The 23,488-nt window shown below is 69.1% G+C and overlaps 7 protein-coding genes across 7 annotated transcripts in view; 3 read left to right on the top strand and 4 right to left on the bottom strand.

Annotated features, from left to right (window-relative positions):
• Positions 1–1,259: 1,259 nt before the first annotated feature.
• On the top strand, positions 1,260–3,451 carry TIMM10 (translocase of inner mitochondrial membrane 10). Its single transcript, XM_057379910.1, has 2 exons — positions 1,260–1,506; positions 2,002–3,451. The coding sequence occupies exons 1-2, from the start codon at positions 1,436–1,438 to the stop codon at positions 2,201–2,203; spliced, it is 273 nt and encodes a 90-aa protein (XP_057235893.1). The 5' UTR covers positions 1,260–1,435; the 3' UTR covers positions 2,204–3,451.
• A 39-nt stretch (positions 3,452–3,490) lies between these two features.
• Positions 3,491–7,255, bottom strand: RTN4RL2 (reticulon 4 receptor like 2). Its single transcript, XM_057379916.1, has 3 exons — positions 7,222–7,255; positions 4,763–5,250; positions 3,491–4,366 (listed from the first exon to the last, which is right to left on the bottom strand). The coding sequence occupies exons 1-3, from the start codon at positions 7,253–7,255 to the stop codon at positions 3,620–3,622; spliced, it is 1,269 nt and encodes a 422-aa protein (XP_057235899.1). The 3' UTR covers positions 3,491–3,619.
• Positions 7,256–7,292: 37 nt separating this feature from the next.
• LOC130581668 (basic proline-rich protein-like) lies at positions 7,293–9,870 on the bottom strand. The gene is made up of 2 exons (XM_057379915.1): positions 9,179–9,870; positions 7,293–8,217 (listed from the first exon to the last, which is right to left on the bottom strand). Exons 1-2 carry the CDS (start codon positions 9,868–9,870, stop codon positions 7,293–7,295), a joined length of 1,617 nt encoding a protein of 538 aa, XP_057235898.1.
• SLC43A3 (solute carrier family 43 member 3) lies at positions 9,421–15,787 on the top strand. Its single transcript, XM_057379941.1, has 13 exons — positions 9,421–9,496; positions 11,959–12,206; positions 12,523–12,652; positions 12,803–12,849; positions 12,935–13,011; positions 13,099–13,191; positions 13,377–13,516; positions 13,604–13,710; positions 14,086–14,244; positions 14,326–14,439; positions 14,647–14,833; positions 14,986–15,109; positions 15,549–15,787. Exons 2-13 carry the CDS (start codon positions 12,020–12,022, stop codon positions 15,702–15,704), a joined length of 1,521 nt encoding a protein of 506 aa, XP_057235924.1. The 5' UTR covers positions 9,421–9,496; positions 11,959–12,019; the 3' UTR covers positions 15,705–15,787.
• Positions 15,788–15,857: 70 nt separating this feature from the next.
• LOC130581686 (proteoglycan 3-like) lies at positions 15,858–16,972 on the bottom strand. The gene is made up of 3 exons (XM_057379942.1): positions 16,588–16,972; positions 16,270–16,381; positions 15,858–15,978 (listed from the first exon to the last, which is right to left on the bottom strand). The coding sequence occupies exons 1-3, from the start codon at positions 16,762–16,764 to the stop codon at positions 15,920–15,922; spliced, it is 348 nt and encodes a 115-aa protein (XP_057235925.1). The 5' UTR covers positions 16,765–16,972; the 3' UTR covers positions 15,858–15,919.
• A 2,336-nt stretch (positions 16,973–19,308) lies between these two features.
• Positions 19,309–20,349, top strand: LOC130581645 (bone marrow proteoglycan-like). The gene is made up of 5 exons (XM_057379890.1): positions 19,309–19,390; positions 19,475–19,650; positions 19,728–19,862; positions 19,990–20,101; positions 20,291–20,349. The coding sequence occupies exons 1-5, from the start codon at positions 19,330–19,332 to the stop codon at positions 20,347–20,349; spliced, it is 543 nt and encodes a 180-aa protein (XP_057235873.1). The 5' UTR covers positions 19,309–19,329.
• Positions 20,350–20,880: 531 nt separating this feature from the next.
• Positions 20,881–23,488, bottom strand: part of TNKS1BP1 (tankyrase 1 binding protein 1) — a 9,155-nt gene continuing 6,547 nt past the window's right edge. The window contains exons 8-14 of the mRNA XM_057379914.1: positions 22,656–23,482; positions 22,224–22,539; positions 21,873–22,002; positions 21,653–21,789; positions 21,340–21,503; positions 21,173–21,238; positions 20,881–20,983 (exon numbers count right to left, since the gene is read on the bottom strand). Of these exons, the coding sequence (XP_057235897.1) occupies positions 21,178–21,238; positions 21,340–21,503; positions 21,653–21,789; positions 21,873–22,002; positions 22,224–22,539; positions 22,656–23,482 (1,635 nt within the window). The 3' untranslated portion in view covers positions 20,881–20,983; positions 21,173–21,177. The remainder of the gene's footprint in view (positions 20,984–21,172; positions 21,239–21,339; positions 21,504–21,652; positions 21,790–21,872; positions 22,003–22,223; positions 22,540–22,655; positions 23,483–23,488) is intronic.

Here is a 23,488-nt window from a genome sequence, read left to right as displayed (position 1 = left end):
CCCGGCTGAGCCCCCTCCTGCTCCTGTCGCCATGCCCCCCTCCAGCCCTGGCACTCTCACCTGGGGCACCCCAGTTGCCCCTTGTCCAGGCTCCCCCACTCGCCATCCCGACACCCCAGTAACACCCGGACCCTCCACGTCTTCCTGCAGCAGCCCCTCGTGCCCCAAACCAACCCTGCCTTCCCCTCTTGCCCCACTCCTCGTCCCTCCCCATGCCCCATGTCGGCACCCCTGTGTCCCTTCCCGCCCCCATTTCCCCACCGACCACCCACGTCCCATCCCGGAGCCGCCATGTCCCTCTCCCGACCCCACGTGTCTTCTCCCGGCCCCCCAGTCACCATTACCGGCCCCCCATAAGCCTCTTCCCGGTCTCCCCTGCTGCCCCCCGGTGYCCCCCGGTGCGTACCCTCCSGGCCGCTCCCCGCTCCGCCCCCGCCGCKCGTWCCCCGTTCCCCCCGGAGCCCTCCGGAGCCCCTCGCCCCGTACCCTCCGGCCGCTCCCGCTCTGCCGCCACTGCTACGCCCCGGCCCCCCCGCCCGGCGCTATTTTTACCCGGCGGGGGCAGGTGCCGCCTTCACTCACCGCCCACCCGCGGGGCACGCGTGGGGCCGGGCCGGACACCCGGGCATGGCTGGGGAGGGGGGACATGCCGACAGTCCCACCCGGTCAGTGGCGACAGGAGCAGGAGCCCCGGGGGGGCACCGAGCCGGTGCCCTGGGACCYGAGGGACACAGGGGACACGGACATGCTAATCAGGGACAGGGAGATTTGGGGGTCACAGGCACACGCGCGAGGTGGGGAACACAGACGCGCGGGGGTACACGGGGGACAAAGGGGGTGGCAGGACACACGGGGGACACGGGGAGCGGGGGGAATGGAGAACACAGACACTTGGGGACATGGGTCACGCGGGGACAGCCCGGGCAGCACGGCAGGACACTGTGGGGCTGAGGGAGACGAGGAACAGGGAACACAGAGCGGGGGACTGGAACGGGAGATCCCGGGGAGACCCRCAGCCCCCCCGCCACCCCCGGCTACGGTCCCGACATGGCCACGCCCCCTCCGCGCTGACCACGCCCTGTTTTGTGTGACCCCGCCCCCTGCGGGGCAAAGGCCGGGCAGAGCTCGCGCCTTCCCCTCCCGCCGCTCGGCCAGCGCCACGCCCCTCCCGCCTGACCAATCAGCGCTAGGGACGCACCCCTGGTCCCGCCCCCGCCTGCACGCGATTGGTCGGAGCGGGAAAGGGGCGGGGCCGCTGGGCGGGTGGGCGGAAGCGCGGCGCCCACGTGGTTCCTGCAGGGAGCCGCCGGCGGGTCCCGAACCGAGCGGGACCGGGCGGGTCCAACGGGGCGGATCCGAGCGGGGCCGGGCCCAGAGGGACCGGCGTCGGGACCGGGACTGGGACCGGGACCGAGCGGGGCCGGTGCTGGCCGCCATGGATCCGCTGCGGGCTCAGCAGCTGGCGGCCGAGCTGGAGGTTGAGATGATGGCCGACATGTACAACCGGTGCGGCCCGCCGGGGGGGAGCATGGAGGGTGTCGGGGTACCGGGGGGGTCTCCGTGGCTTGGGGGGTACTAGTGGGTGTCAGAGGCACGAGGGGGTTCCTTGGGTGCTGGGGGTGGATGGGAGTGCGGGAGATTCCAGGCGACACCCGGGAAATGGGGGCACCGGAGATGCCTGAAGATGGGGGACCATGGGGGTCCTAGGAGTGCCGGGCATGACTATGGCAGAGGGTCCTGGGGGTGTTGGGGTGTAGAGGCCGGGATCCCGGTGCGGTGGTGGAGCGGGTACAGGAGGTGTTGGGGTGCAAGGGTTGGGGATGCCGGGGATGGCGATARYGGGAGATACAGGGGGTGCTGAGGTKCGGGGCCGGGTGCCGAGGGTGGCGATGGCGGGGTACGGGAGGTTTTGGGCTGCKGGGCCGGGTSCCGRGGGTGGYGATGGCGGGRTGCGGGGTGCGCCGGGTGGCGCAGGGCTCAGGCGCGGTGCGGTCCGTGCAGGATGACCCAGGCGTGCCACCGCAAGTGCGTTCCCCCGCACTACAAGGAGTCGGAGCTGTCCAAAGGGGAGTGCGTGTGCCTGGACCGCTGCGTGGCCAAGTACCTGGAGGTGCATGAGCGGATGGGCAAGAAGCTGACGGAGCTGTCGATGCAGGACGAGGAGCTGCTCAAGCGGATGCAGCAGGGCACCGGCACCGCCTGAACCCCGCCCCGCACCCCAATAAACTGGGGGTGTCTGCTGTGCTCCCCTTGCCCCCCAAACCCACCCCGTGGCCGTGTGTTGGGGTACGCGGTGCCCGTGGCTGCTGCTGGGAGCCCCCCTGGCTGGCCCCAGCTGCCAYGTGCCGTGTCCTTGTGGGGGGCACCCCTGGGTGCCCCCCCCAACTGGGCCCAGCCCGAGTAATCCCCCGGATTAGGCAGAGCCGGGCTGAGCCCCTTGTAATCCCCAGTGGGGTGGGACAGGGCTCAGCCCCTCCCTGTCTGTCTCTGCCGGGGGCACCGGTGGGGACAGCTGGGGGACCCTGCACAGGGACACAGCCCTGGAGGGACAGGGCACAGGGACACCCACATAGGGACACAGCCCTGGAGGGACAGGGCACAGGGACACCCACACAGGGACACAGCCCTGGAGGGACAGGGCACAGGGACACCCACACAGGGACACAGCCCTGGAGGGACATGTCACAGGGACACCCACACAGGGACACTCCTGGGACTCCCATCCCCGGCTGGGGATACACAGGTGGGGGGAACCATGTGGGGACAATCCAGGGACATCCCTGCCTGGGCAAAGACCACGTGGGGACAGCCAGAGAGCACACTGGGGGGAGCGTGTGGATACCCACGCGGGGACAGTTTGCACACACACACACAGACACCCCCACACACGCCTGGGGMCAGTTGGAGGGGCCAAGGGACCCAGGGAGCTACACTGGCTGAGGGCCACCCCAGCCTGTGTGAGGGATACAGGCCAGGGGTGACACGCCGAGGGGGACTGTGRGCCGTGTCCCTGCACCCGCAGCCCGGCAGCGTGTGCTCCATCTGTGTGCCAGYGCCTGCGGGAAGTGGGTCAGGCTGTGCAGGGCGCGGGTGACGCCGCGGGGGTGGCTCTGCGCCCCGCGGCTCCCGTGACACCCGCCAGCATCCGGCGAGGGGTGCGGGGTGTCGGCGTCACGGGAGCGCGCGTGTCACCGGYCCCGCGGCGGCGCCGGGTGTGGGAYGGGTGTCGGGGGGGTCGTGTGGCCGCACAGCCCGCAGGGGGTGTCTGTCCGTCCCCCCCGCGGTGCCCTGCACGCCTCGCTGCCCTGCCGCCCGTCGCTCCCATCAATATTTCAGGAGCAGCAGGCGGTGACCTGGAACGGCAGTGGCCCCCCACCCCCCCCTTCCCCGCAGCAGCCAGGCCGCGCTCTCCCAAAATAAGACCATTTTTAATAAATAATTTCCCACCTTTTGGTTCCTGTTGGGGGTTTTTCCCGCTCAGGATGGGAGGGGACCCCCTTCTGCATCCTGCGGTCCCCACCCGCYGGCTGTTCCCCACAGTTCTTGAGGCCTCCCCTGGGGAGAAGGAGGGCACGGGCGCCCCGAGGAGCCGGGACCCCYCTGGGGCGCCGAGGGGGGCTCAGAGTCGGGGCAGGATCAGAGCCAGGAGGGGCAGGAGGACGGGGGGCCGGTGGGGCGCGGCGGCGGCCATGGGGGCGCAGGGGTCGTGGGGGCAGCTGGCGTCCTCGGGGGGCCCGCGGGAATCACGGGACGGAGGGGGCGGCCGGGGCTGGGGTCCCCGCAGGTCGTGGGGGGGCAGCCCGTCGCGGTAGAAGGCGGAGGGCGGCGCGGCCGGGAGGGTGCCGGGGCGACCCAGCGCCTTCCCCGGGGTGCCCATCACCGCCACCCCGTTGGCACCGCCGCCGTTGCCGTCTTCCGCGCCCTCCTCCTCCTCGTCGTCCTCGTCGGGGCAGGCGTCGAAGTCGCGCGGGCGGAGGTGGCGCAGGTCGGTGCCGCGGCGGTGCGGGGGACTGGCGCACGGCACCGGCGAGCTGGAGACGCGAGTGCGGCGGAACCATGCCCAGAGCGGGCGGGCGCGGCAGTCGCAGGCCCAGGGGTTGGCGTTGAGGCGCAGGAACTGCAGCGAGGGCAGGGCGGCCAGCGGGTCCCCGGGCAGGGCCACCAGGCTGTTGTTGAACAGGTAGAGGATGGTGAGGCGCGCCAGCCCCCCGAAGGCGCGGCGGTGGATGGCCGCCAGCCGGTTGGCGTGCAGCAGCAGGCGGTCCAGGCTCGGCAGCCCCCGGAAGACGCCCTCCGACAGCGCCCGCAGCCGGTTGCCGTGCAGGAAGAGGTGGCTCAGGTTGGCCAGGTCGGCAAAGAGGTCGTCCTGCGGGGGACGGGAGAGGGGCGGCCGTGGGGTGGGCGTCCACAGCGCCGTTCTGCGGCCCTGCCTGCTGGGCATCACCCGGAGACCCGCTGGTGTGGGCCCCGCAGAGCCCTGCTCCTGCTCCTGCTCCTGCCAGCATCACCCGTCACCCTGTCTGTCCCGTGTCCCTGCTCTACGAGCACCGGGCAAGACCTTGTCCCGTGTCCCTGCCGTGCCAGGGTCACCCGTGGTCCCGTCCCACGGCCGCCATCCCCGCTCCACCAGCATCTCCCGTTGCTGCCCCGCGTTCCCATCGCCATCGCCTTGTTCCTCATCCTGGCTCCGTGGGCGTCACCCGCCACCCCACCCTGTCCCTCGGCGCCCCGGAGGCATCGCCCACCACCCTCGCTCACCCACCTGGAGGTAGAGCAGCCCGTTCTCCTGCAGGTAGAGGTACTGGAGGCTGCGGAGGCCGCGGAAGATGCCGCTGGGCAGGCTGGCCAGCCGGCACCGGTACAGGTGCAGGGCCTGGAGGCGGTGGAGGCCGTGGAAGGTGTCGGGGGCCAGGACGCGGAGGTGCGGGTTGTCACCCAGGTCGAGCTCCTCCAGGGCGGGCAGGTGGCGGAAGGTGCCCGGCTGGATGGAGGAGATGTTGTTGGAGTAGAGCCAGAGGGTGACGGTGCTGGGCCCGAAGGTGCCCGCCCGCAGCGCCCCGATGACGTTGTTCTGCAGGAAGAGGCGGCGGGCGCCGGGCGGGAGCCCCGCGGGCACCGAGGTGAAGTTGTTGGCCTGGCAGCTGACGGTGGGCGGCGAGACGTAGCAGGTGCAGAGCGCGGGGCAGGCGGGAGCCCCGCCGGGCACCCACACCAGCGCCGCCAGCAGCAGCAGGGCCGCCGGGCGCCCGCCTGAGGGCACAGCGGGGCGTCAGCGCGGGGCACCCCGCGTCCCCGACCCCCGCGCCGCCCGCCCCCCGCAGCCCCCCGAGCCTCCCGGGGCCGTGCCCACCCCATCCAGCCGTGGCTCCTTAGCAGAGTCCGAAAGTCCCGATCGCTCCCATAGGGTTGGACGACCCCAGGAGCAACCTCCCCCCCCGCCCGCAGGGTTGTGGTTCACCAGGAGAACCCCAAGGTCATGACAACCCCGTAGGCCTGGACACCCTTGGGTGGGGCAATGTGCCCACCCGTGGGGTCCCCCAAGGGCCATGGCTCCCCAGGGACCCCCCGAGGCCATGGTCCTGTAGGTGACCCCTAGTCCCCCCGCAGTCCCCCAGGAGAGCCCCAAGGTCATGAGCACCCCATAGGGCTGAACTCCCCTTGCAGCCCCCAGACCCACAGCAGCCCCATAGGACTGTGCTCCCCAAAGACTCCCCAGGGCCACGCTGCTCCGCAGCACCGAGGCTGGGCACCCCAAAAAGTGACTGTCCCCCTGGGACTGTTCCCTGCCACTGGGGCCGTGGTCCCCAGGGACTCCCAAAGCTCCCTGACCTCCCGTGCCGTGGCCACACTCCCACGGGACCGTGTCCGCCCCACGGTCCACCAGAACCCCCMGCAGGGTCACGGACCCCCGGGACCCCCCTAGCCCCAGTCTGGGGGGGGTCCGTGCCCCCTCCCCAAACGGGGCGGTGCCACGTGCGCGCGTGCCGCGGCCACGTGTGGGGCGGGGCACGCGTGGGCGCGGGCTGACGACACGCGCCGCCGCTCCGGGTGTTCAGCATCCCCCCCCTTTCCCCCCCCCACCCGTGTCCATCCCCCCCTCAGGCTGCAACCCGAGAGCTTCATCCATAATTCAGCCCGGCGGCCTGGATCCACGCCCGGGGATGCGTGGATGCGCCCAGTCGCCGCTACCGGGGGAGGGGAGGGGAAGGAGGGGGGCGGTGGGATCCTCCGGTGCACCGGAGGTCACACCGGAGATGCACCGAGGGGTCCCACCGCCCCCTTCCCTCCCTTCCCCTCTGCCGGAGCTCCGCGAGTTGGGGGGGTACCCACCCCCCACCCACCCACGGAGGCGTCCGGCGCATCTGCTCAGCGCCGCCCCCCTCCCCCGGCGCCCCGTGCCGGCGTGCGCCCCCCACCCGCGTCCCATCTGTCACTCCCCCACGCCGCGGGCTGACTCAGTTGGGAGCTGAAGTCACCGGTTCTCAGCTTCCCCCCCCTCGGTGCGAAACCCCCCCCCAGCCCGGTACCTGCGGGTACCCCACAGACCCCGYGGCACCCACCCGCGGCGTGACCGGGGCACTCGCGGCTCCCCGGCGGTGCCCGCCTTGTGAACTGCGGGGCGTCTCCGCGCCGGGCCGGGGTTCCTGCGCTGGCACCGCGTACCCCKTGGGTCGTGGGGTACCCCCCGCTGGGGGTCGTGGGGTACCCACACTCCCGGGGTAGCACCGGGTACCCCGTGGATCGTGGAGCACCCGTGCCGGGCTATGCACCCCGCCGCTGCGCAGGGAGTGCCGGGGGTCGTGGGCACTCCCCACGCCGGAATGGGGGTTCCGGGGTGGCACCGAGTRCCCCACGTGTCATGAGGCACCCCCACTCCGGGCTGGGGGTCCCGGGGTGGCACCGAATATCCCGTGGGTCATGAGACAGCCACACTTCGATCCGGGCTGGCAGCGGGCACCTCGTGGGTCGGGGCGCGCCCCCGCGACACGCAGCCCGGGCGTCGCGGGGGGCTCAACCTGGGGTGCCCCGGGATTCGCCCCCACGCCGGGCTGTGCGTTCCGGGGCGGCCCCGGGCTCCCCGCGCACCCGGGGCTCCCCACGCACCCCGGGGCACCCGCACCCCGAGCGCAGCGGGACACCCCGAGCCGGGACCGAGGTCTCCGGGTGGCACCCCAGGGGTTCACCCGACACCCTTGGGACCCCGCCCGACCCCGCGCCTACCTGGGGGCAGGTCCCGAGCCGTGGGGGGCCGCATGGCGGGGCGGCCGCTCAGGCGCTGCCCACCCGCGGGGTCATGGCCGGTGCCGGGGGGGCTGCTCGGCCCCTTCGCCCCCGCCGCGCCGCCRGGAGCAGCAGCCGCCGCCGCCCCGGGGCATGGCACGGGTGGGCTCGGGCTCGGGCACGGGTGGGCTCGGCGCGGCGCTGCCCGCGGCTCCGTGGGGCTGAGCCCTCCCCGCGCCGCGCCTTATCCCGGGGCGGCCGCTCCGCCCCCCGCGCCGGCCCCGCCGCTTAACCCTTCCCGGGCTGGCCCGCCCCAGGCGGGACAGGGTGGGCGCGGGGACCCCCGGCAGCCCGGTGGGGACAGCGCGGGATGCGCTGCGGGCGACCGCGGGGGGCGCGCCCTGCGGGATTCGCGAGGGGAACGCCCGATGGGGACACGGGGGTGTGGCGGGTTCCCCCCACGGGGATGGGACGCGGAGCTCGCGTGGGCAGCTGTGAGAACGGGACAGGGAGGGTGGTCTCCCGCAGTCCGTCTGTCCGTCCGTCCCTCCCTCCCTCTGTCCCGCGATGTTGGGACCGGCGCCGGGTTTTGGTGCCCCCGTGGACCKCGGGACCCCGCGGGGGCTGCCCGCAGGGTGGGTGCGGCGGGGCCGGGAGTGCCGCACCCAGCGGGCCGCCGGGAGGGCGCGGGGGGCGGTGGTCCCCACACCCACGCGGGACCGCGGCGCTGTTCGTGGTGCCGGACCGGCGCTGTCCGTGGTGCCGCCGCGCCGCTGCCCGGCCCGGGTCAGAGCGGGTGGCCGCGGTGCGGGATGTACCGGCCCCGCGCGGACCCCACGCCGGTGCCGCGCGTGGGGGGGGACGCGTGGCCGCGCGGGCTGCGGCGGCACCGGCACCGGCTGGCACCGGCGCGTGTTTGCGGCGCCGTCTCCGGCGAGCGAAATGCCACAAGCTGCTGCGGCGGCACCCGTGGGAGGGGGCGTGGGAGGCGCGGGGCTGACTCAGGGGCCGCCATCCGCTCCCCCCGCCCGTGCCCCCCGCCCGTGCCCCCACCCCGGCCGCGGACAGCCCGGCCGGACCCCMCTGAGCTGGCCAGGGGAGGGGGAGCCCACCCTGTGGGGTCTGTGGGTGCTGRTGCCCACCTGCCTGGGGAGCTGGGGATGGGAAAGGGACGGATGGACGGGTGGACAGTGGATGGAAGGAGAGGACAGGTGGCTGGACAGAGAGGTGGAGGGTAAGGTGGATGTAAGGAGAGAATGTACAGGTGGATGTAAGGAGAGAAAGACAGATGTACAGACAGATGTGCGGAGAACATCTGGACCTGGGGATGGACAGATGGAGGAGGATGGATGGATGGATGGATGGAGAGGACAGACAGACGGACAGCTGGAGGGAAGGGCAGGCAATGGACAGCTGGACCGTCGTGGGACAGATGGATGGGATGGATAGAGTTGTGATTGTATGGGGACAGATGGACAGGTGACAGACAGATGATGGACAGATGGATGGGTGATGGACAGATGGATGGGTGATGGACAGATGGACGGGTGATGCACAGACAGAAGGGCAGCTGGCAGACAAGATGAGCGGCTGGAGTGGTGGAGACAGGGGGGGACAGAGCAGGTGGCTGCAAGCCCTGATGGATGGATGGACAGAGGGACAGAGGAGAGGGTGTGATCGAGAGGAGGCTGACAGAATGGGGGTGTCCCGAGTGGGACCAGGGACAAGCAGGGGACACGGCAAAACACAGCGGGGTGGCACGGGRACGGCTCTGGGGTGGCGCAGCAGGAGTGGCCCAGGGGTAGCCCAAGGTGGTCCTGGGATGTGCAGGAATTGCCAAGGGGTGACCCAAGCATCAATCAAGGCTGGCCCAAGAGCGACMGAAAGGGTGATGCAAGCGTGGCCCGAGGGTGGCGCCAGCGGGAGCACATCTTGGGGACACCAGGTGAAGTCACACCTGGAGATGCCGAGGGGGACACCCGCGGGGGGCGTGGGGGCGGCACCGGGGAAGGGCTCCGTGCCGGAACGGCCCCTCCTGGGCGGACCCGCGAGTGACCGCGGCCGCTCCACCGAGGCCGCCTCCCCGCGCCCCCCCGACACGCCGCGCCCGGGGGCGGGGCCCGGCCCGGCCGCTCCGCTCCGCTCCGCCCGCGGGGTGGAGGGGCGGAGGGGGGACAGGGGCGCGGCATCGAGGGCACCGGGAGCACCGGGAGCAGCGGCAGCGCCGGGGCGGGGAGAGCCCGGTCCCCTCCCCGCCGGGCCGGGCGGGAGGCGGGTGAGCGGCGCGGGGATGCGGCGGGAGGAGCCGGGGGGCGCGGCGGGGCCCGGATGGACACCGAGCGGCGGCGGGAGGGGGGGTTGTGACCGGGACGGGAGGATCCGGGAGAGGAGGGGACAGAGGGCCCTGGGGCCGTGGCCTGCGGGGCTGGGCTCGGCGTGGACGCGGTGCGGGTGTCCGGGGCTGTGCCGTGGGGCTGCGTCGGCCCCGGGGCCGTGGGGCAGGCTCGGGGGGGCTGGCACGGCGGTGCCCCGTGGCTGCCCGTCCCCAGGATCACAGGCGTGTCCCCTCGCCGCACACGGCGGGCCGAGTCCCCGCGGCCGGGGCTGCCCCTGCTCCGTGGGGCGCGGGCAGTGMCCGCCCCAGGACATCCCCTCCCACGGGGGGGCAGCGGGGTGGGGAGGGGGCCCAGCCTTATGGCAGCTCCCAGAGGTGCCGTGACCCCACCTGCCCCCCGTCACGGTTCGGGGGCAGCTGGGGGGACACGGCAGGGACAGAGGGGACAGAGGCACTAATGCTGCGAGCCCCTGAGCCGAGCCGGAGCCTCCAGCTGTCTCGTGAAGGGCTCGCCATTCTGGGGGCTCACCACTGCGRGGGCCTCACCAGTRTGGGGTGATCACTGCTTTGTGGGGRTCAGCAGTGTGGCTGAGAGAGACCAGCACATCCAGGACACCCCATGTGGCTCGGTGGCGGATGGTGCCCATTACTGTGGCCGGGGCACCCCAGGGAGTGACCCCATATCTCAGGGTGCCCCGGTGTCCCCCCGCAGGTGCCACGACCCCACCCCTGCCTTGGTGGCTAAAAATAACACAGCCCCCCGGCCTGCCCCCCTCCTCCCCCTCGGCTTTGTCCAGGTTAATCTTTAGCCGCTGGTCACTGTAATGAGGCCTCATTATGTGACATTACAGCGGGCAGGGGAGCAGGACAGGGACAGGCCCTGGACAGTGACACGGTGACRGGGGGCTCAGTGCAATGGGTGAGCRAGCTGSGGGGATACAGAGGACAGTGACAGGCTGGCTCAGGTGATGTGGCCTTGGTGCCCTTGACACCCATCCGTGGGTCATAGGGAGTCCCAGCTGCGTGTGTGGGGTGACCTGTTGTCAGCCCCAGCAGGGTGACAGTCACCAGTGYGGTGCTGTGGTTGGGGTGGCAGCATGCCCAGTTGACATGTCACAGTCCCCAGCAGCGTGAGGGGATCTCTAGAGACATGACAGAGTCCCCGGGAGGGTGGCAGGGTMCCAGAGATGTGACAATGTCCCTGAGAGCCGTGCCAAGGTCCCCAAGGGAGGGCCCCAGGGGCCGTGTCACCATCCCCTGCAGCGTGCCTGCATCCCCAGGGGCTGTGCCAGCGTCCCCAGGGATTGTGCCAGTTTCCCAAGCACTGTGCCAGGTCCCCGGGGGGGGAGGTGTTGGTGTCCCTGAGGGGGTGCCAATGTCCCCAGGGGCTGTGCCAGCATCGCCAGGAAGAGTGCCAGTTTCCCAAGGGCTGTGCCAGGTCCCCAGCAGGGCGCCGGTGTCCCTGGGGTGAGGTGTGTTGTTGTGGTGTCACACCAGGGTGCGCAGCGGTGTGTCGGTGTCCCCATGGCTGTGCCAGGTCCSCTGGGGATGCTGGTGTCCCTGGGAGGATGTTGGCATTCCCAGGGCTGTGTTTTTGTCACCAGAGCACGTACCAGGGTGCCCAGCAGTGTCCCCAGGGTTGTGCCAGGCTGGGCCGGTGCGGGGCCATAGGGACAGCGCAGGAGGGTCCTGGTGTGGTGGGGGGACCGAGGTGCCACCGGGTGGCCCGAGGTGCCACCGGGTGGCCCGAGGTGCCATCGGGGGGCCCGAGGTGCCATCAGGGGGCCTGAGGAGCCATCAGGGGGCCCGAGGAACTATCGGGGACCGGCAGCCCTGGGGGCCCACGTGTGCTCCTGGGAGATTAGCGGGGCCTCGGTGGGGGTGCGGAGGTGCGTCCCAGCCACGCTGCCGGGGTTCAAACTCCACGGCGGCGGTGACGGTGACGGTGACAACAGGAGGGCCTGGCCTCGTGCAGGTGGGTGAGGGGTGCAGGMCAGGGGTCAGCAGGCACGGGCACGTGTGCAGGTGTGCACATCTGTAAGTCTGTGTGTGAGTGCATGCAAACACGTGTGTGTGCCTGGGAACAGGTGTGTCCCTGTAAACACGTGTGTGACTGTAAAGACGTGTGTCACTGTAAACACGTGTGTACGTCTGTGAACACGTGTGTACGTATGTCTGTGAACACATGTGTAGGTCTGTGAACATGTGTGTGCAAGCCCTGGCTGCCGCAGGGCCCTGCCCCCTGCCCTGGCACATGGGGGGACACCGGTGCCAGCCACCRCAGCCGGGGACAGCCTTCCCCAGGTGGCCGTGTGCCACCACGCGCCCCTGTGCACCCCAGGTGTCCCCGTGCCCCCGGCGGGTGCCGGMGTGGTGTGACGCCCGGCGTTTGTCACCCGCAGGCTCGGCGAGGACGCCCCAGGCTGGTGACGGCCCGGGCCAGTGGCCCCGCGGGTGGGGGACATGGCAGGGGGCGCGGGGCTGGCCAAGCGCCTGGGGACCCTCCTGTCGGGGCTGCTGGAGTGCGGCGCCTTCTGCGGCATCATCTTCGGCTGGGCCTCCCTCGTCTTCGTCCTCAAGGACCTGCGATACTTTGAGGGGCTGTGCCAGCCCTCAGCCACCCCCGGCCCCAACCTCACCCAGGGGTCTGGTATGGACCCCACCTGTCCCCATGGTCCCCCGACTCGTGTCCCTGCTGTCCCCATGCCCCCTGTGCTGCCCCGTATCCTCACCGTGCCCCCGTGCCTATGTCTTTGCTGTCCCCAGTGTCCTGATGCCCGCAGTGTCCCGTGTCCCTGCTGTCCCTGTGCCCACGTGCCTGCTGTCCCCCATGTCTCCAGTATCATATCCGTGGTGTTCCCACATGCCCGGTGCCCCCTGCATGCCATGTCCCCGCCTCCCTGGTATTCCCGGTGTCCCCATGCCCCTGTCTCCATGCCCCTCGCCCCATTTGTGGCTGTCCCCAGACTGCAGCGGGCAGGATGAGCAGTTCTCACTGGTCTTCACCATCGGCTCCTTCATGAACAACTTCATGACCTTCCCCATGGGCGTCGTCTTCGACCGCTTTGGCACCACGGCCGCGCGCCTCATCGCTATGTGAGCCCTGTGCGGGGGGACACGGGCACGGGGGGGACAGGGCTGGGGGTGGCTTTGTCACTGGGGTGGCCTGGCTCCCATGGGGCGGGGTAGGGGAATCACCTGCGATTCCCAGGATCCCGTCCCCACGTGTCACCGCTGTCCCCTCAGCTCCCTCTACACCGGCGGGACCCTGCTCGTCGCCTTCTCCACCCCAGGTGAGACCCTGTGGCCGGGGGGTCYGCGGCCCTTGGGGGGGACCCCTTGGGGGTGCCCTGTCCCCATTGACCCCTGTGTCCCCAGAGATGGCGGTGCTGCTCTTCCCAGCCATGTCCATGCTGTCAGTGGGYGGCATCCTCCTCATCCTCACCAACATGCAGGTGGGTTACCCTGGCACGCTGTCCCCCACCCAGCGGCAGGACACCCTGCCCGGTCTGGGGRGACCCTGAGGGATCTCTCGGTGCCAGGTGGGCAACCTGTTCGGGAACTACCGCTCCATCATCATCACCCTCTACAACGGGGCCTTCGACTCCTCCTCCGCCATCTTCCTCATCGTCAAGGTGGGTGCGAGGGACACGGCGGTGGTGGCAGGGGAGGACAGAGCTGGGAACAGTTGGGTCACATCTGTGGACGTGTCAGGGACACAATCTGGGACACAGCTGAGGCACTGCTGGGGCCACACGTGGGGACAGATGCAGGGCCTGAGCCGGTGGCAGCCTGTCCCTGACTCTGTCCCYGTCCCCAGCTGCTGTACGAGCRCGGGCTGTCGCTGCGGGCCATGTTCCTCTTCCTGGCAGCCTGCAGCGCCTGGCACCTCCTGCGCACCCTCTTCCTGATGCCGCGCACACGCATCCCGTACCCGCTGCCCCCYGACTACAACTACGGGTACGGGGGCTGACCCGCTGGGGCTCTGGGGACGGGGGCAGCGGGTCCTGTCCCCTGTGGGGCGGGGTGACACGGGCGTTCCCGCAGGTTGCAGTGCCCGGGGCGCTCCCGCTCCTTCCGGAACTAYGAGGGCAAGGGGCCCCCGGGAGAGGCCGGACCCGAGGAGACGCCCCTGGAACCCCCCAACCCACGAGGTGCCGCGAGTGGGAATCTGATCTGCGGGGGCGGGGCTTGTATTTGGGGAGGGGCTTGGCCAGGTGGGCGTGTCCTTAGGTGGGATATGGGCGGTGCCATGTAAATGAAGGGGTGCGGCTTGAGCAGGCGTGGTTGTGTTCAGCAACCATATTCAGTAATGAGTATGCAAATTGAGGGGTGTGGCCTGATGGTGGGTGGGCGTGGCTGCACATGGGCGCGGTTGGAGGGCAGACAGAAGTATGGAAATGAAGGGGTGAATGGGTGTGGCAGTGTGRGCGTGGTGACACGAGGYGCGGTCACATGGGGGGCAGGGACAAGGTGTGGGTGTGGCCCGGGGGCGTGTCTGTAGGTGCCCTGCCCTGACACCTGTGCAGGTGGGGACGCCCTGGGGACGCCATTCCGGGCCTGCGCCTGCTCGTGGCTGTTCTTCTGGCACGTGGCGTGGCTCTCGGTGATGCAGCTGCGCCATTACCTGTTCATCGGCACCCTGAACCCGCAGCTCGAGCACCTGGCGCGCGGGGACCACGCCCTGGGTACGGTGCCACGCCGGGGTGGGGGGACAAGGCGGGGACCCCCGGGGCCGGCCCTGCCCCCCTGACGCTGTCCCCCCGCAGTGAGCACCTACACCAACGCCTTCGCCTTCACCCAGCTCTGCGGGGTGCTCTGCGCCCCCTGGAATGGGCTCATCCTCGACCGCCACAAACGGGCAAAGGGCCCCCGCCCTGAGGGTAACTGTTCCCCACCCCGCCCCGAGGAGAACTGACCCCCATGGCCCCTCGCCACAAGTGTCACCGCTCCCTGGCCCCATACTATGGGGTAAACCACCCCTCCCAGCCCCGTGCTCCCTGGCCCCCACGCCCTCCTTAGTGCCACCASCACCGGGCGAGGGGCACAGAGGGGTCTGTGTCCCCGTGCCCTGAYCCCCGTGCCCGCAGGAGCACTGGCTGCGCTGGCAGACCTGCGGTCGGCRGTGCTGTCGCTGGTGGTGACGGTGGCACAGTGCCTGCTGTTCTCCGTGTTTGCCGCCGTGCCCGTCCTGCCCGTCCAGTTCGGCACCTTCGCGCTGCAGGTCATCAGCCGCTCCTTCCTGTACGGCGGCAACGCCGCCTTCCTGGCCATCGCGTGAGTGGGGACAGCCACGGGGGCAGGGTGGCAGGGGATGGTGGCATGGRCGCTGCGGGCAGGGTGGCAAGGTCGGGGTTGGTGGGTGTCTGGGGATGGGGTATCRGGGCGGGGCTCTCGGGGTGCCCGTTGGTGACGCGGGCGCCCGGCAGGTTCCCCCCGCAGCACTTCGGGAAGCTGTACGGGCTGGCCATGGCGCTGTCGGCGCTGGTGGCCCTGCTGCAGTACCCCTGCGTCGCCCTGGTGCAGGGGCCGCTCCAGGGGGACCCTTTCTACGTGAGTGTGCCCTGTGGGCTGCCTGAGGGCTTGGGGGGCTGCTCCATCGGGAATGAGGAGGGCTGCCCATGTGGGGAAATTGGAGTCCTGCTCTGGCAGCGATGGGGTCTGGCGCCACAGGGAATTGGGGATCTCATCCYGTGGGGAATGGGGAGTCCTGCCCTGGGTGGGGTGGGAGTCCTGCTCTATGTGGGAATGGGGGTCCTGCCCCATGGGGAAATGGGGATGCTGTCCTGGGAGGGGTGGGAGTTCTGCTCMAGGAGTGATGCGTCTTACCCTATGGGAAATGGGGGCCCTGGACCAGGGAGGGATGGGAGTCCTGCCCCAAGTGTCCTGGCCTAGCACAGGGGACATGGGGAACCACGGGGCTGGCCGAGGGCCCCGCTTCRGTGTGGTCAGCCCCCCGGCCTCCTGCCCTGACACTCTTCTTCCCTCACAGATGAACGTGGGGCTCATCGCCGTGGTGCTGGTGGCCTTTGTCAGCCCCGTGGTGGTGGCCCGCGAGTGCCAGCAGCGAGCCAAGGAGCTGGGGACAGCCACCACTCCCCTGGCAGCCCCTGCTGGCGCTGAGATCCACAACGAGACCCCGCACTGAGCCCCGCATCCAGCACCCCATTTTTGTATTGGCCTGGGGGTGCTGGGCCAGTGGGGTGGGGGTTTTGGGGTAATAAACATTGCTGCCCCTATGCTCGCCGTGCTGCCCCCATGCCCCCCAGTCCCTCCGTGCACACGGACACGGCTCAGGGCACCTCTGCTTTATTGGGAAATGAACTGCTTTACTGGGAAAGGAGCCACGGCAGYGCTGGGGGCTCAGTACTGGCAGATGAAGGGGCGCAGCTGGAAGCAGAAGCGGCTTCGCCAGAGCCCATCTGGGGACAAGTACAGTGTCAGGGCTGTGGGTGGTTCCCAAGGCCCCCTATACCCTTCCCAGTGCTCCCCAGTACACTGGAACCACTTCAAGTGTCCCCTATATCCTCTCAGTGTCCCCCCAGTGCCCTGTAACCCCTTTCCAGTGCCCTCTGTGCTCCTCTCAATACCCCCAGAGCCCTGTATCCTCCTCCCCATGCCCCCCAGTGTTCCTCCAATCCCCCAGTTGTCCCCTGCTCCCCTCCCCAGCACCCCCTAAGCCTGGGTGCAGTAGGGGGTGCACATGCCCTTACCTCGGGTGCTGAGGGAGGTGCAGGTGGTGATGAGGTGGAGAGGGTGGGTGGGCGCCCAGTTGGCGAAATTCCAGGGGGTGGAGTCCTCCCAGCACGACTGCCACTGCCCTGCCTGCCACGGCAACACCTCAGTCCTCAGTGACAGCTCTAGCACCCCTGCCCAACCTCTCGACCCCAAAAACCAGCCCCAGCACCCCTCAAAACCCTCAAAACCAGCCCCAGCACCGCATAGCCAGACTCATCCCCCACAGAGCATCCCCAGCACCCAGCGCCTGGCACCCGGCACAGCTCCCAGCCTTGTCCCTGCTGTCCCCTCACCTTGCGGCTGGTGACAGCCCCGATCCAGGGCGCCACGCGGGTGTAGGTCCGTGCCAGGTTCTGCAGCTCCTCGTTGCGGGAGGCGCTGTGCACCGAGGCCAGCTTGCCCCGATACACGTCCTGGCAGTAGCGCTGCGGGACGCACACGGGCTGGCACCGGGCACCCCCTGTGCCCATGGGCACGGCCCGGAACCGCCCGTGSCCCGTGTCCCCTCACCTGGGCTCCYCCGTAGGTGCGCAGCTTGTTCACCACCACGTAGTGCAGCCGGGGGGTCTCACCAGCAGGGACCCCCTGCAGTGGGCGGGGGGCTGCAGGGCAGCGCAGGGGGAGGGTTGGAATCGGAGGTGTCTCTGCCACCCATCACTGGCCCCAGGCTTGTGACACCAATGGAATGGGAGTGGCACTGGGTGTCCCCAGGGTGTCCCCAGGGTGTCCCGGGAGGAGGCAGGGGTGTGGGGAACACTCACCCGGGTGGCTGGCAGGGACAGTGCCCAGTAGGGCCAGGGCGAGCAGCAGGCACGGCCACATAGCAGCGGGACACGCAGGGACACTGGGGACACCAGCAGCACCCTCTGGAGATGCCASAGCCCTGTCACTCTTGGCCACCCCCGTGGTCCAGAGCCCCTGTGCCACCCTTTGTAACAACCTGTTCTCGCTGTGGCCCCTGTGCCACCCGCCATGTCCCCACTGTCCTTCTGCCACCCCAGTGCCACCTTCTGTTCCTCACCCCATCCTGCCCCTCTGTCCCCACTGTCCCACCCCCATGTCCCCCTGGCATCCCAGAGACCCCCTGTGTCTCCCTGACATCCCCATGCCAGCCTCAGGGACACCCATCCCTGGTTCTCAGCCCCAGCAGCTGCTGTCTCAGTCCATGTCCCTGTCCCCACCCCAGTCCATGTCCCCGTCCCCACGCCCAGTCCATGTCCCCTTCCTCACCTCACACATACGGGGGGCTCTGTCTGTTGTCCCCCTTATAGGGGTGACAGGGCTACATGTCACAACCACAGCCTTGCGCCACCCAGCCCAGCCCTGGGGACACCATGGGGGCACGGTGGTGACATTGGGCGGGGGGTGTTCCTGCCCGCAGTGGGACACACACGGCCCCCAGGGAGGGGGGCACATGGGGGTGCCCAGGGCAGAGGGTGGGTGCTGAGGGAGCAGGATGGGGGCTGCTCCGGTTTGAGGGGTGCAAGGTGGCTGTCGGGGGTGCAGCCWGTCCCAGGGTGGGGGTGCTGGGGGCACAGAGGGGATGTCAGGGTGCTGATACCATCTCCCGCCCGCCGCGCTTGCCCAAGGGCCATTTCCTCCCCAACGGCCACGGCCCCCAGGTCCAGCCTGGCCGTTTGCCCACAGAACCCCCTGAGCCCCCCCCAAACTGCCCATTCCCCTGACCAGCTGCCCCTGGCCCACGGGTGACTACCCACAGCCCCCCCGGGGACTGTGCACCCCAAACCCACATCTCCATGCCCTCTGCACCCCAACCTCTTCAGCCCCTGCACCCCAAACTCCCCGAGCCCCCATACTGATACCCTATACCCCAAACTCTCAAAGCCCCCTCCCCATGCCCCAAACTCCCTGAGCCCCTGTACTGAAACCCTACACCCCAAACTCTCAAAGCCCCCTCCCCATGCCCCAAAATCCCTGAGCCCCTGTACTGACACCCTGCACCCCAAACCCTCGCAGCCCCTTCCCCACACTCCAAACTCCCTGAACCCCCATAATGACACCCTGCACCCCAAACCCTCACAGCCCTCTCCCCATGCCCAAACTCCCTGAACCCCCATAATGACACCCTGCACCCCAAATCCTCACAGCCCTCTCCCCATGCCCAAACTCCCTGAACCCCCATAATGACACCCTGCACCCCAAATCCTCACAGCCCTCTCCCCATGCCCAAACTCCCTGAACCCCCATAATGACACCCTGCACCCCAAATCCTCACAGCCCTCTCCCCATGCCCAAACTCCCTGAACCCCCATAATGACACCCTGCACCCCAAATCCTCACAGCCCTCTCCCCATGCCCAAACTCCCTGAACCCCCATAATGACACCCTGCACCCCAAACCCTCACAGCCCTCTCCCCATGCCCAAACTCCCTGAACCCCCATAATGACACCCTGCACCCCAAACCCCCACAACTCCCTCCTTGTGCCCCTGTACCCCCTCCACGGACCACACACACCCCCAGCCACTGGCTGGGCAGTGTCCCCCACTGTGTCCCCAACAGTTGGTGGTTGGGGGTGTCATAAGGCTGTGGTTGGGGACACGTGTYCCTGTCACCAATATAAGGGTGGCAGCAGGCAGAGCTCCCCAAGACTCAGGTGAGGAGTGGGGACAGGGACGTGGGRGTGGGCTCAGCCCTCAGCTGCCAGGGTTGGGGAGATCTCCGTCTGGCACAGGGGGACTCTGGTGTGTCAGGGAGACATGGCGGGGGACAGAGTGGCACAGGATGGCCAGGGGAGGGGTGACCCCAGGGTTGGGAGTGAGGAACTGGGCACACAGTGGGCACAGGAGAGCTGGGGTGTGCAGGGATGGGACAGGGGGTGGCACTGGGGATGGGACACGGGGTGGCTCTGGGGATGGCAGAGACACAGTGGGGAGATTTCTGAGGAGAAGTGTGGAGGAAGGGGTGATGCTGGGGGTGGCAGAGGGGCCATGAGGGTGTCCTCAAGGCAGCCAAGGGTGACAGGGCTGTGTGATCTCCCGAGGGTGCCAGTGGTATCCCCAGTATCCCCACGCCATGTGGTCCTGCCTGCTGATCGCCCTGGCCCTCCTGGGCACAGTCCCAGCCAGCCGCTCCGGTGAGTGCCCCCACGCCCTGACCTGCCCATGGGGACATCCTGGGGACACCCCTGATCCTGGGCTGACACAGCTGGTGCCCCCAGCTCTTGCCAGCCCTGTGGCAGAGGATGAGGATGTGACAGAGCTGGAGATGCCCGAGGAGTACAGCAGGTGCCTGGCGGCCAGTGACAAGCAGGCGCTCGGTGTCCCCAACCYGCCGGGCACTGCCACCTGCCGCTACGTCGTCGTCTCCCGCTGCCGAAGCTTCCGCCACGCGCAGGTGGGACGGGGTGGGTTGGGTGGGGGTGGCATTGGGGGCAGCAGTGCCAGCCCCTGGTGACAGCCGTGTCCCCACAGCACGTCTGTGCCCGGCGCTTCCACGGGCGCTTGGCCTCGATCCACGATGCCCGCACCAACAGGCTGCTGCTGCTCCTGGCGCGCCGGCACACCCATGCCGCCCAGCTGTGGATCGGCGCTGTCAGCCAGCCCGCTGTAAGGACCCCCGCCCCGTGCCCACCACCCTGGCCTCAGGGCACCCAGTGTCCCCAGGGCCCATCCTGGATGTCCCATTCCCACCGTCCCCAGTGCTGGGGGTCCCCACTGTCTTTCCTCTCGACAGATCCCAATCCCGAGCTGCCACTGGACCGACAAGAGCCCCTGGAACTACAGCCAGTGGGTGCCTGGACATCCCCTGCCTGGCCACCGCTTCTGCACCACCCTCTGCACCCAGAGTCAGTGGGGGCTCTCGGGGGGGGCTCTGGGGGAATGAGTCCTTGCTGGGACTGCTGAGGGGCTCGGGATGGGGAGGTGATACCAAAGAGCCTGTATATGGCATCTGGGGGGCTGGCACTAGGGGGCCTGGGGGCTATCCCTGGGGATGCTGGCAGGCAATGGGCTGATCCCCCCTCTTCTCTCCCCAGATGGGCTCTGGAGGAGCRTGCGCTGCAAGAGGCGGCTGCCCTTCATCTGCGAGATATGAGGGGCTCGGCCCCACTGSGTACCCCTGGGGCTCTGCTACTGCTGCCCCCCACGGGAGGTGGCACCCCATCCCTCAGAGCTCAATAAAGTCCTGGTGTCAGCATCCACTTGGTGTCTGGGCAGGGTGGGGGGCCTGGCTGAGTGCTGGGAGCACCCAGGAGGGCACCAGAGGGGTTTTGGGGCTGTCCCTTGTTTCCTGCACAGCTCCTATGTGGGCAGTGAGGGTCACTGGTTGCCTTTCCAAGGATCTCTGTGATCCCCACCCAGGCCCAGGAGAACAGCCAGGACCCCCTGAACTGACCAGCGAGGTTTTATTGTCTGTGGCAGCGGCACCACGAGCTGGACCCGTCGCCCTGTGTCCGGGGCCATACACGAGCAGGGGGGAGGGGAAGGGGGGGCTCGTGCCCATCCCCACCCCTTGGGGACCGAGGGGATGGGGTACAATGAGGGGATGGGGAGATGTTGGGGAGATGGGGACCCTGCGAGCTCGTACAAAGTGCATAGGTGTGTGTGTCTGTGTGTCTGTTGCGAGCTCGTACAAAGTGCATAGGTGTGTGTGTCTGTGTGTCTGTGTGTCCCGTGGGAGGGGACAGCCCTGGTCCGGGGACAGCGGCCATCGGCGTCAGGGAGTGAGCCTGGAAGTGACAGAGCGGGGAAGGAGTGAGGAGCTTGACGGGCCCCCCAGGGGTGACCCAGCCCTGGGGGACCCAGCCAGAGCAGGCAGGAGGGAGGGAGCTGCCCCCCAGCAGTGCAGACCCCAGGGATATGGGATGGCTCCAGCTGGGGRAGAGTGTCCCCAGCACCCCCCAGATTCCCACACTCACCCCGCTCAGGGCTTCTTCCTTTTCAGCTTCAGYGCCTGCAGCCAGTGTGGGGGAGAGGCCTCGGATCTGGGGTGTTGGCACAGCCTCAGCACGAGCCCCACAACACCAACCCCATGACCCACACCAGCCCCCTCTTTCCCCAATGAGGGCTCTGGCCCCACACTCACCCTGAGGATTTCTCTGGCTTGGGGGGCAGCGCTGGAGGTTTCCCACTCACAGGAATTTTGCAGGACTTGGAGCGCTGCACGTGGGGGTCCTTAGGGGTGGTCCCCTTGCTGTCCCCTGATGATGTCCCCTCCTCAGCAGAGCGGTTGCGACCCCTCAGCTTGGCCTGGGGGCAGAGAGAGCAGTCAGTGAGACACGCAGTGCTCTGCCCCCCACTGCGTCCTCCCGGCCTTCAGCCAGCCCCMGGCCTCACCCTGCCTCAGTTTCCCCACGTTCCACCCTCCCACCTCCCAGCCAGCAGTCCAAGGGTCTCACCTTGATGGCGGAGGCGCTGAGGCCAGGAAAGAGGGGCACCTTGACCCCCTTGCCCGAGGGGGAGCCCCGCATCCGCCGGCTCCTGGGCTCCTCCGCTGCCTCCTCATCGGAGGACGCTGCCAGCGCTGCCCGGGGCTCTGTGGGCACACAGGGACAGTGTCACAATGACGCCATGCCAGGACAGAYRYCCTGCTCCCATCCCCCTCCCCACTSGGCTCACCCGTGGAGTCCCGGAAGATCCAGCTCTCCCCYTCAGTGGCAGTGGGGCGCAGGGACGGTGCCCGGTGCTGGCGCTTGCGGCCCAGGCTGGCCTTGCTGCGGAGCACGCTGCTGTCCAGGAGCTCCGTGTCCTGCCAAGCCCAGGGGACAGGTCAGAGCTGGCACACAGAGCCCAGGGACCCCCTCACCCCAGCCAGCACACCTACAGCCCCCACAGCAGTGCTGGGGGTCCTCAATCATGGCTGTCCCTGGAGGCAGCAGGGTCAGAGGGCAAAGCCCCCCTCCAGAGACACGTCCTGTGACAGCCACGCAGTCCCAGGCCATACAGGGTGATAGGAATCTTCCCACTCACCTCCAGCAGAGGAAATTCCTGCCCCTGCTCCACAGACCCCTYGGGCTGGGGGGTACCCAGAGAGAGCCGCTGCTCCCCCCAGCCAGAGGAGCTCTCCCCATCCGGGTGGTCAGAGGGGTGTTCCTCGCTTCCTGTGTCTGCTGGGATCCCAGTGGCAGCCTCTGGCAGCGGAGGGAGGGCTTTGGGGCTCTGCAGGGCAGCAGACACTTCAGAAGGGTCTCTCTCCTCCTTAGGGCTAGGTGGCTCGCTCCACGGGGGCTCCACAGCTGGGGGATCAGCTGGAATGTCACCCATTGACAGGCTGGGGACCAACCTGCTTAGAGACAAAAGCCCAGAGCTGCTTCAGCCCCAGATAACAAGCGCTGCCCCAAAYCCCTCTATCTGCCTCAGGGGAAGCTGCTCCCTCCCTGCCACCATGTGTGCCCTCCTTACCCGTGCTCTGCGCCGGTGTCCCCTCCCAGGCTCTGCTCCCCCACACCAAGGTCCCGGCTGCGGGCRGCACAGCGGGCGCCAAAGGCACTCGCCCACTCCTGGCGCCTGGCCTTGGCATCCTGTGGCTCCATGCTCCAGCTTCCYAGGTCCTGGCTCCAGCAGGCACTGCCTATGTCCAGAGAGAGATCCCKGTGCCAGCCTGCCTGGTGCTGTGGCAGGACCCCGGACACAGAGCCATCCGAGGCTCCGGCACTGCAGGGGTCCAGCACCCGCTCTGTCCCAATGACACCGAACTGGTTGTGGCACTCAGCTGCTCTGAGCTCTTCAGCCCAGTCCCTGCTGCCAGAGCTGCCAGAGCTGCCATGCTCCTGCTGGTGGGCACTGCCCCACGTGGGCTCCTGGGCCGGGCGATCGGGGTGGTGGGAGCTGGGCATGTCCTCCTCAGCAGCCCTGACCAGCTCAGTCTGTCCGACACTGCCCTCACTGGGCCAGCTCAGCCGGGCCGGGATCAGGTCCTGCTCTTCCTCCCTGGGGGTCACAGAGCTGTGCTGCCCATCCCTGGCTGCGCTGCTGGGGCTCAGCTCTCCATCCTGGGCCTCCACATCCMTGCTGCTGGATCTGTCACCCCAGACAGCTCCGCTGGGGCTGAACAACTCCWCATTCTGGGTCTCCATGTCCCCAGTGTTGTGCCCGTCATCCCCGGCTGCTTTGCTGGGTGTGAATTCACTATCCTGYGTCTCCATGTCCCTGGGGCTGGATCTGTCACCCCAGGCTGCTCCGCTGGGGCTGAACTCCCCACTCTGGGTCTCCAGGTCCCTGGTGCTGCATTCATG

The sequence above is a fragment of the Malurus melanocephalus genome, unplaced genomic scaffold, assembly GCF_030028575.1.
Source record: "Malurus melanocephalus ecotype Western Australia unplaced genomic scaffold, MMel_1.1 scaffold_426, whole genome shotgun sequence".
NCBI classification, from domain to species: Eukaryota; Metazoa; Chordata; class Aves; order Passeriformes; family Maluridae; genus Malurus; species Malurus melanocephalus.
Note: the sequence above shows the minus strand (reverse complement) of the source record. Positions and strands in the feature narration are given on the sequence as shown.

Coding starts and splice junctions, on each gene's coding strand:
- TIMM10 (XM_057379910.1), top strand. CDS start 1,436: ATGGATCCGCTGCGGGCTCAGCAGCTGGCGGCCGAGCTGGAGGTTGAG. Junction 1,507..2,001: donor ATGGCCGACATGTACAACCG/GTGCGGCCCGCC, acceptor CGGTCCGTGCAG/GATGACCCAGGCGTGCCACC.
- RTN4RL2 (XM_057379916.1), bottom strand. CDS start 7,255: ATGCGGCCCCCCACGGCTCGGGACCTGCCCCCAG. Junction 5,251..7,221: donor GGCTCGGGACCTGCCCCCAG/GTAGGCGCGGGG, acceptor CTGTGCCCTCAG/GCGGGCGCCCGGCGGCCCTG. Junction 4,367..4,762: donor ACGGGCTGCTCTACCTCCAG/GTGGGTGAGCGA, acceptor CGTCCCCCGCAG/GACGACCTCTTTGCCGACCT.
- LOC130581686 (XM_057379942.1), bottom strand. CDS start 16,764: ATGGGCACAGGGGGTGCCCGGTGCCAGCCCGTGTGCGTCCCGCAGCGC. Junction 16,382..16,587: donor GGGCTGTCACCAGCCGCAAG/GTGAGGGGACAG, acceptor TTGCCGTGGCAG/GCAGGGCAGTGGCAGTCGTG. Junction 15,979..16,269: donor CACCTCCCTCAGCACCCGAG/GTAAGGGCATGT, acceptor ACTTGTCCCCAG/ATGGGCTCTGGCGAAGCCGC.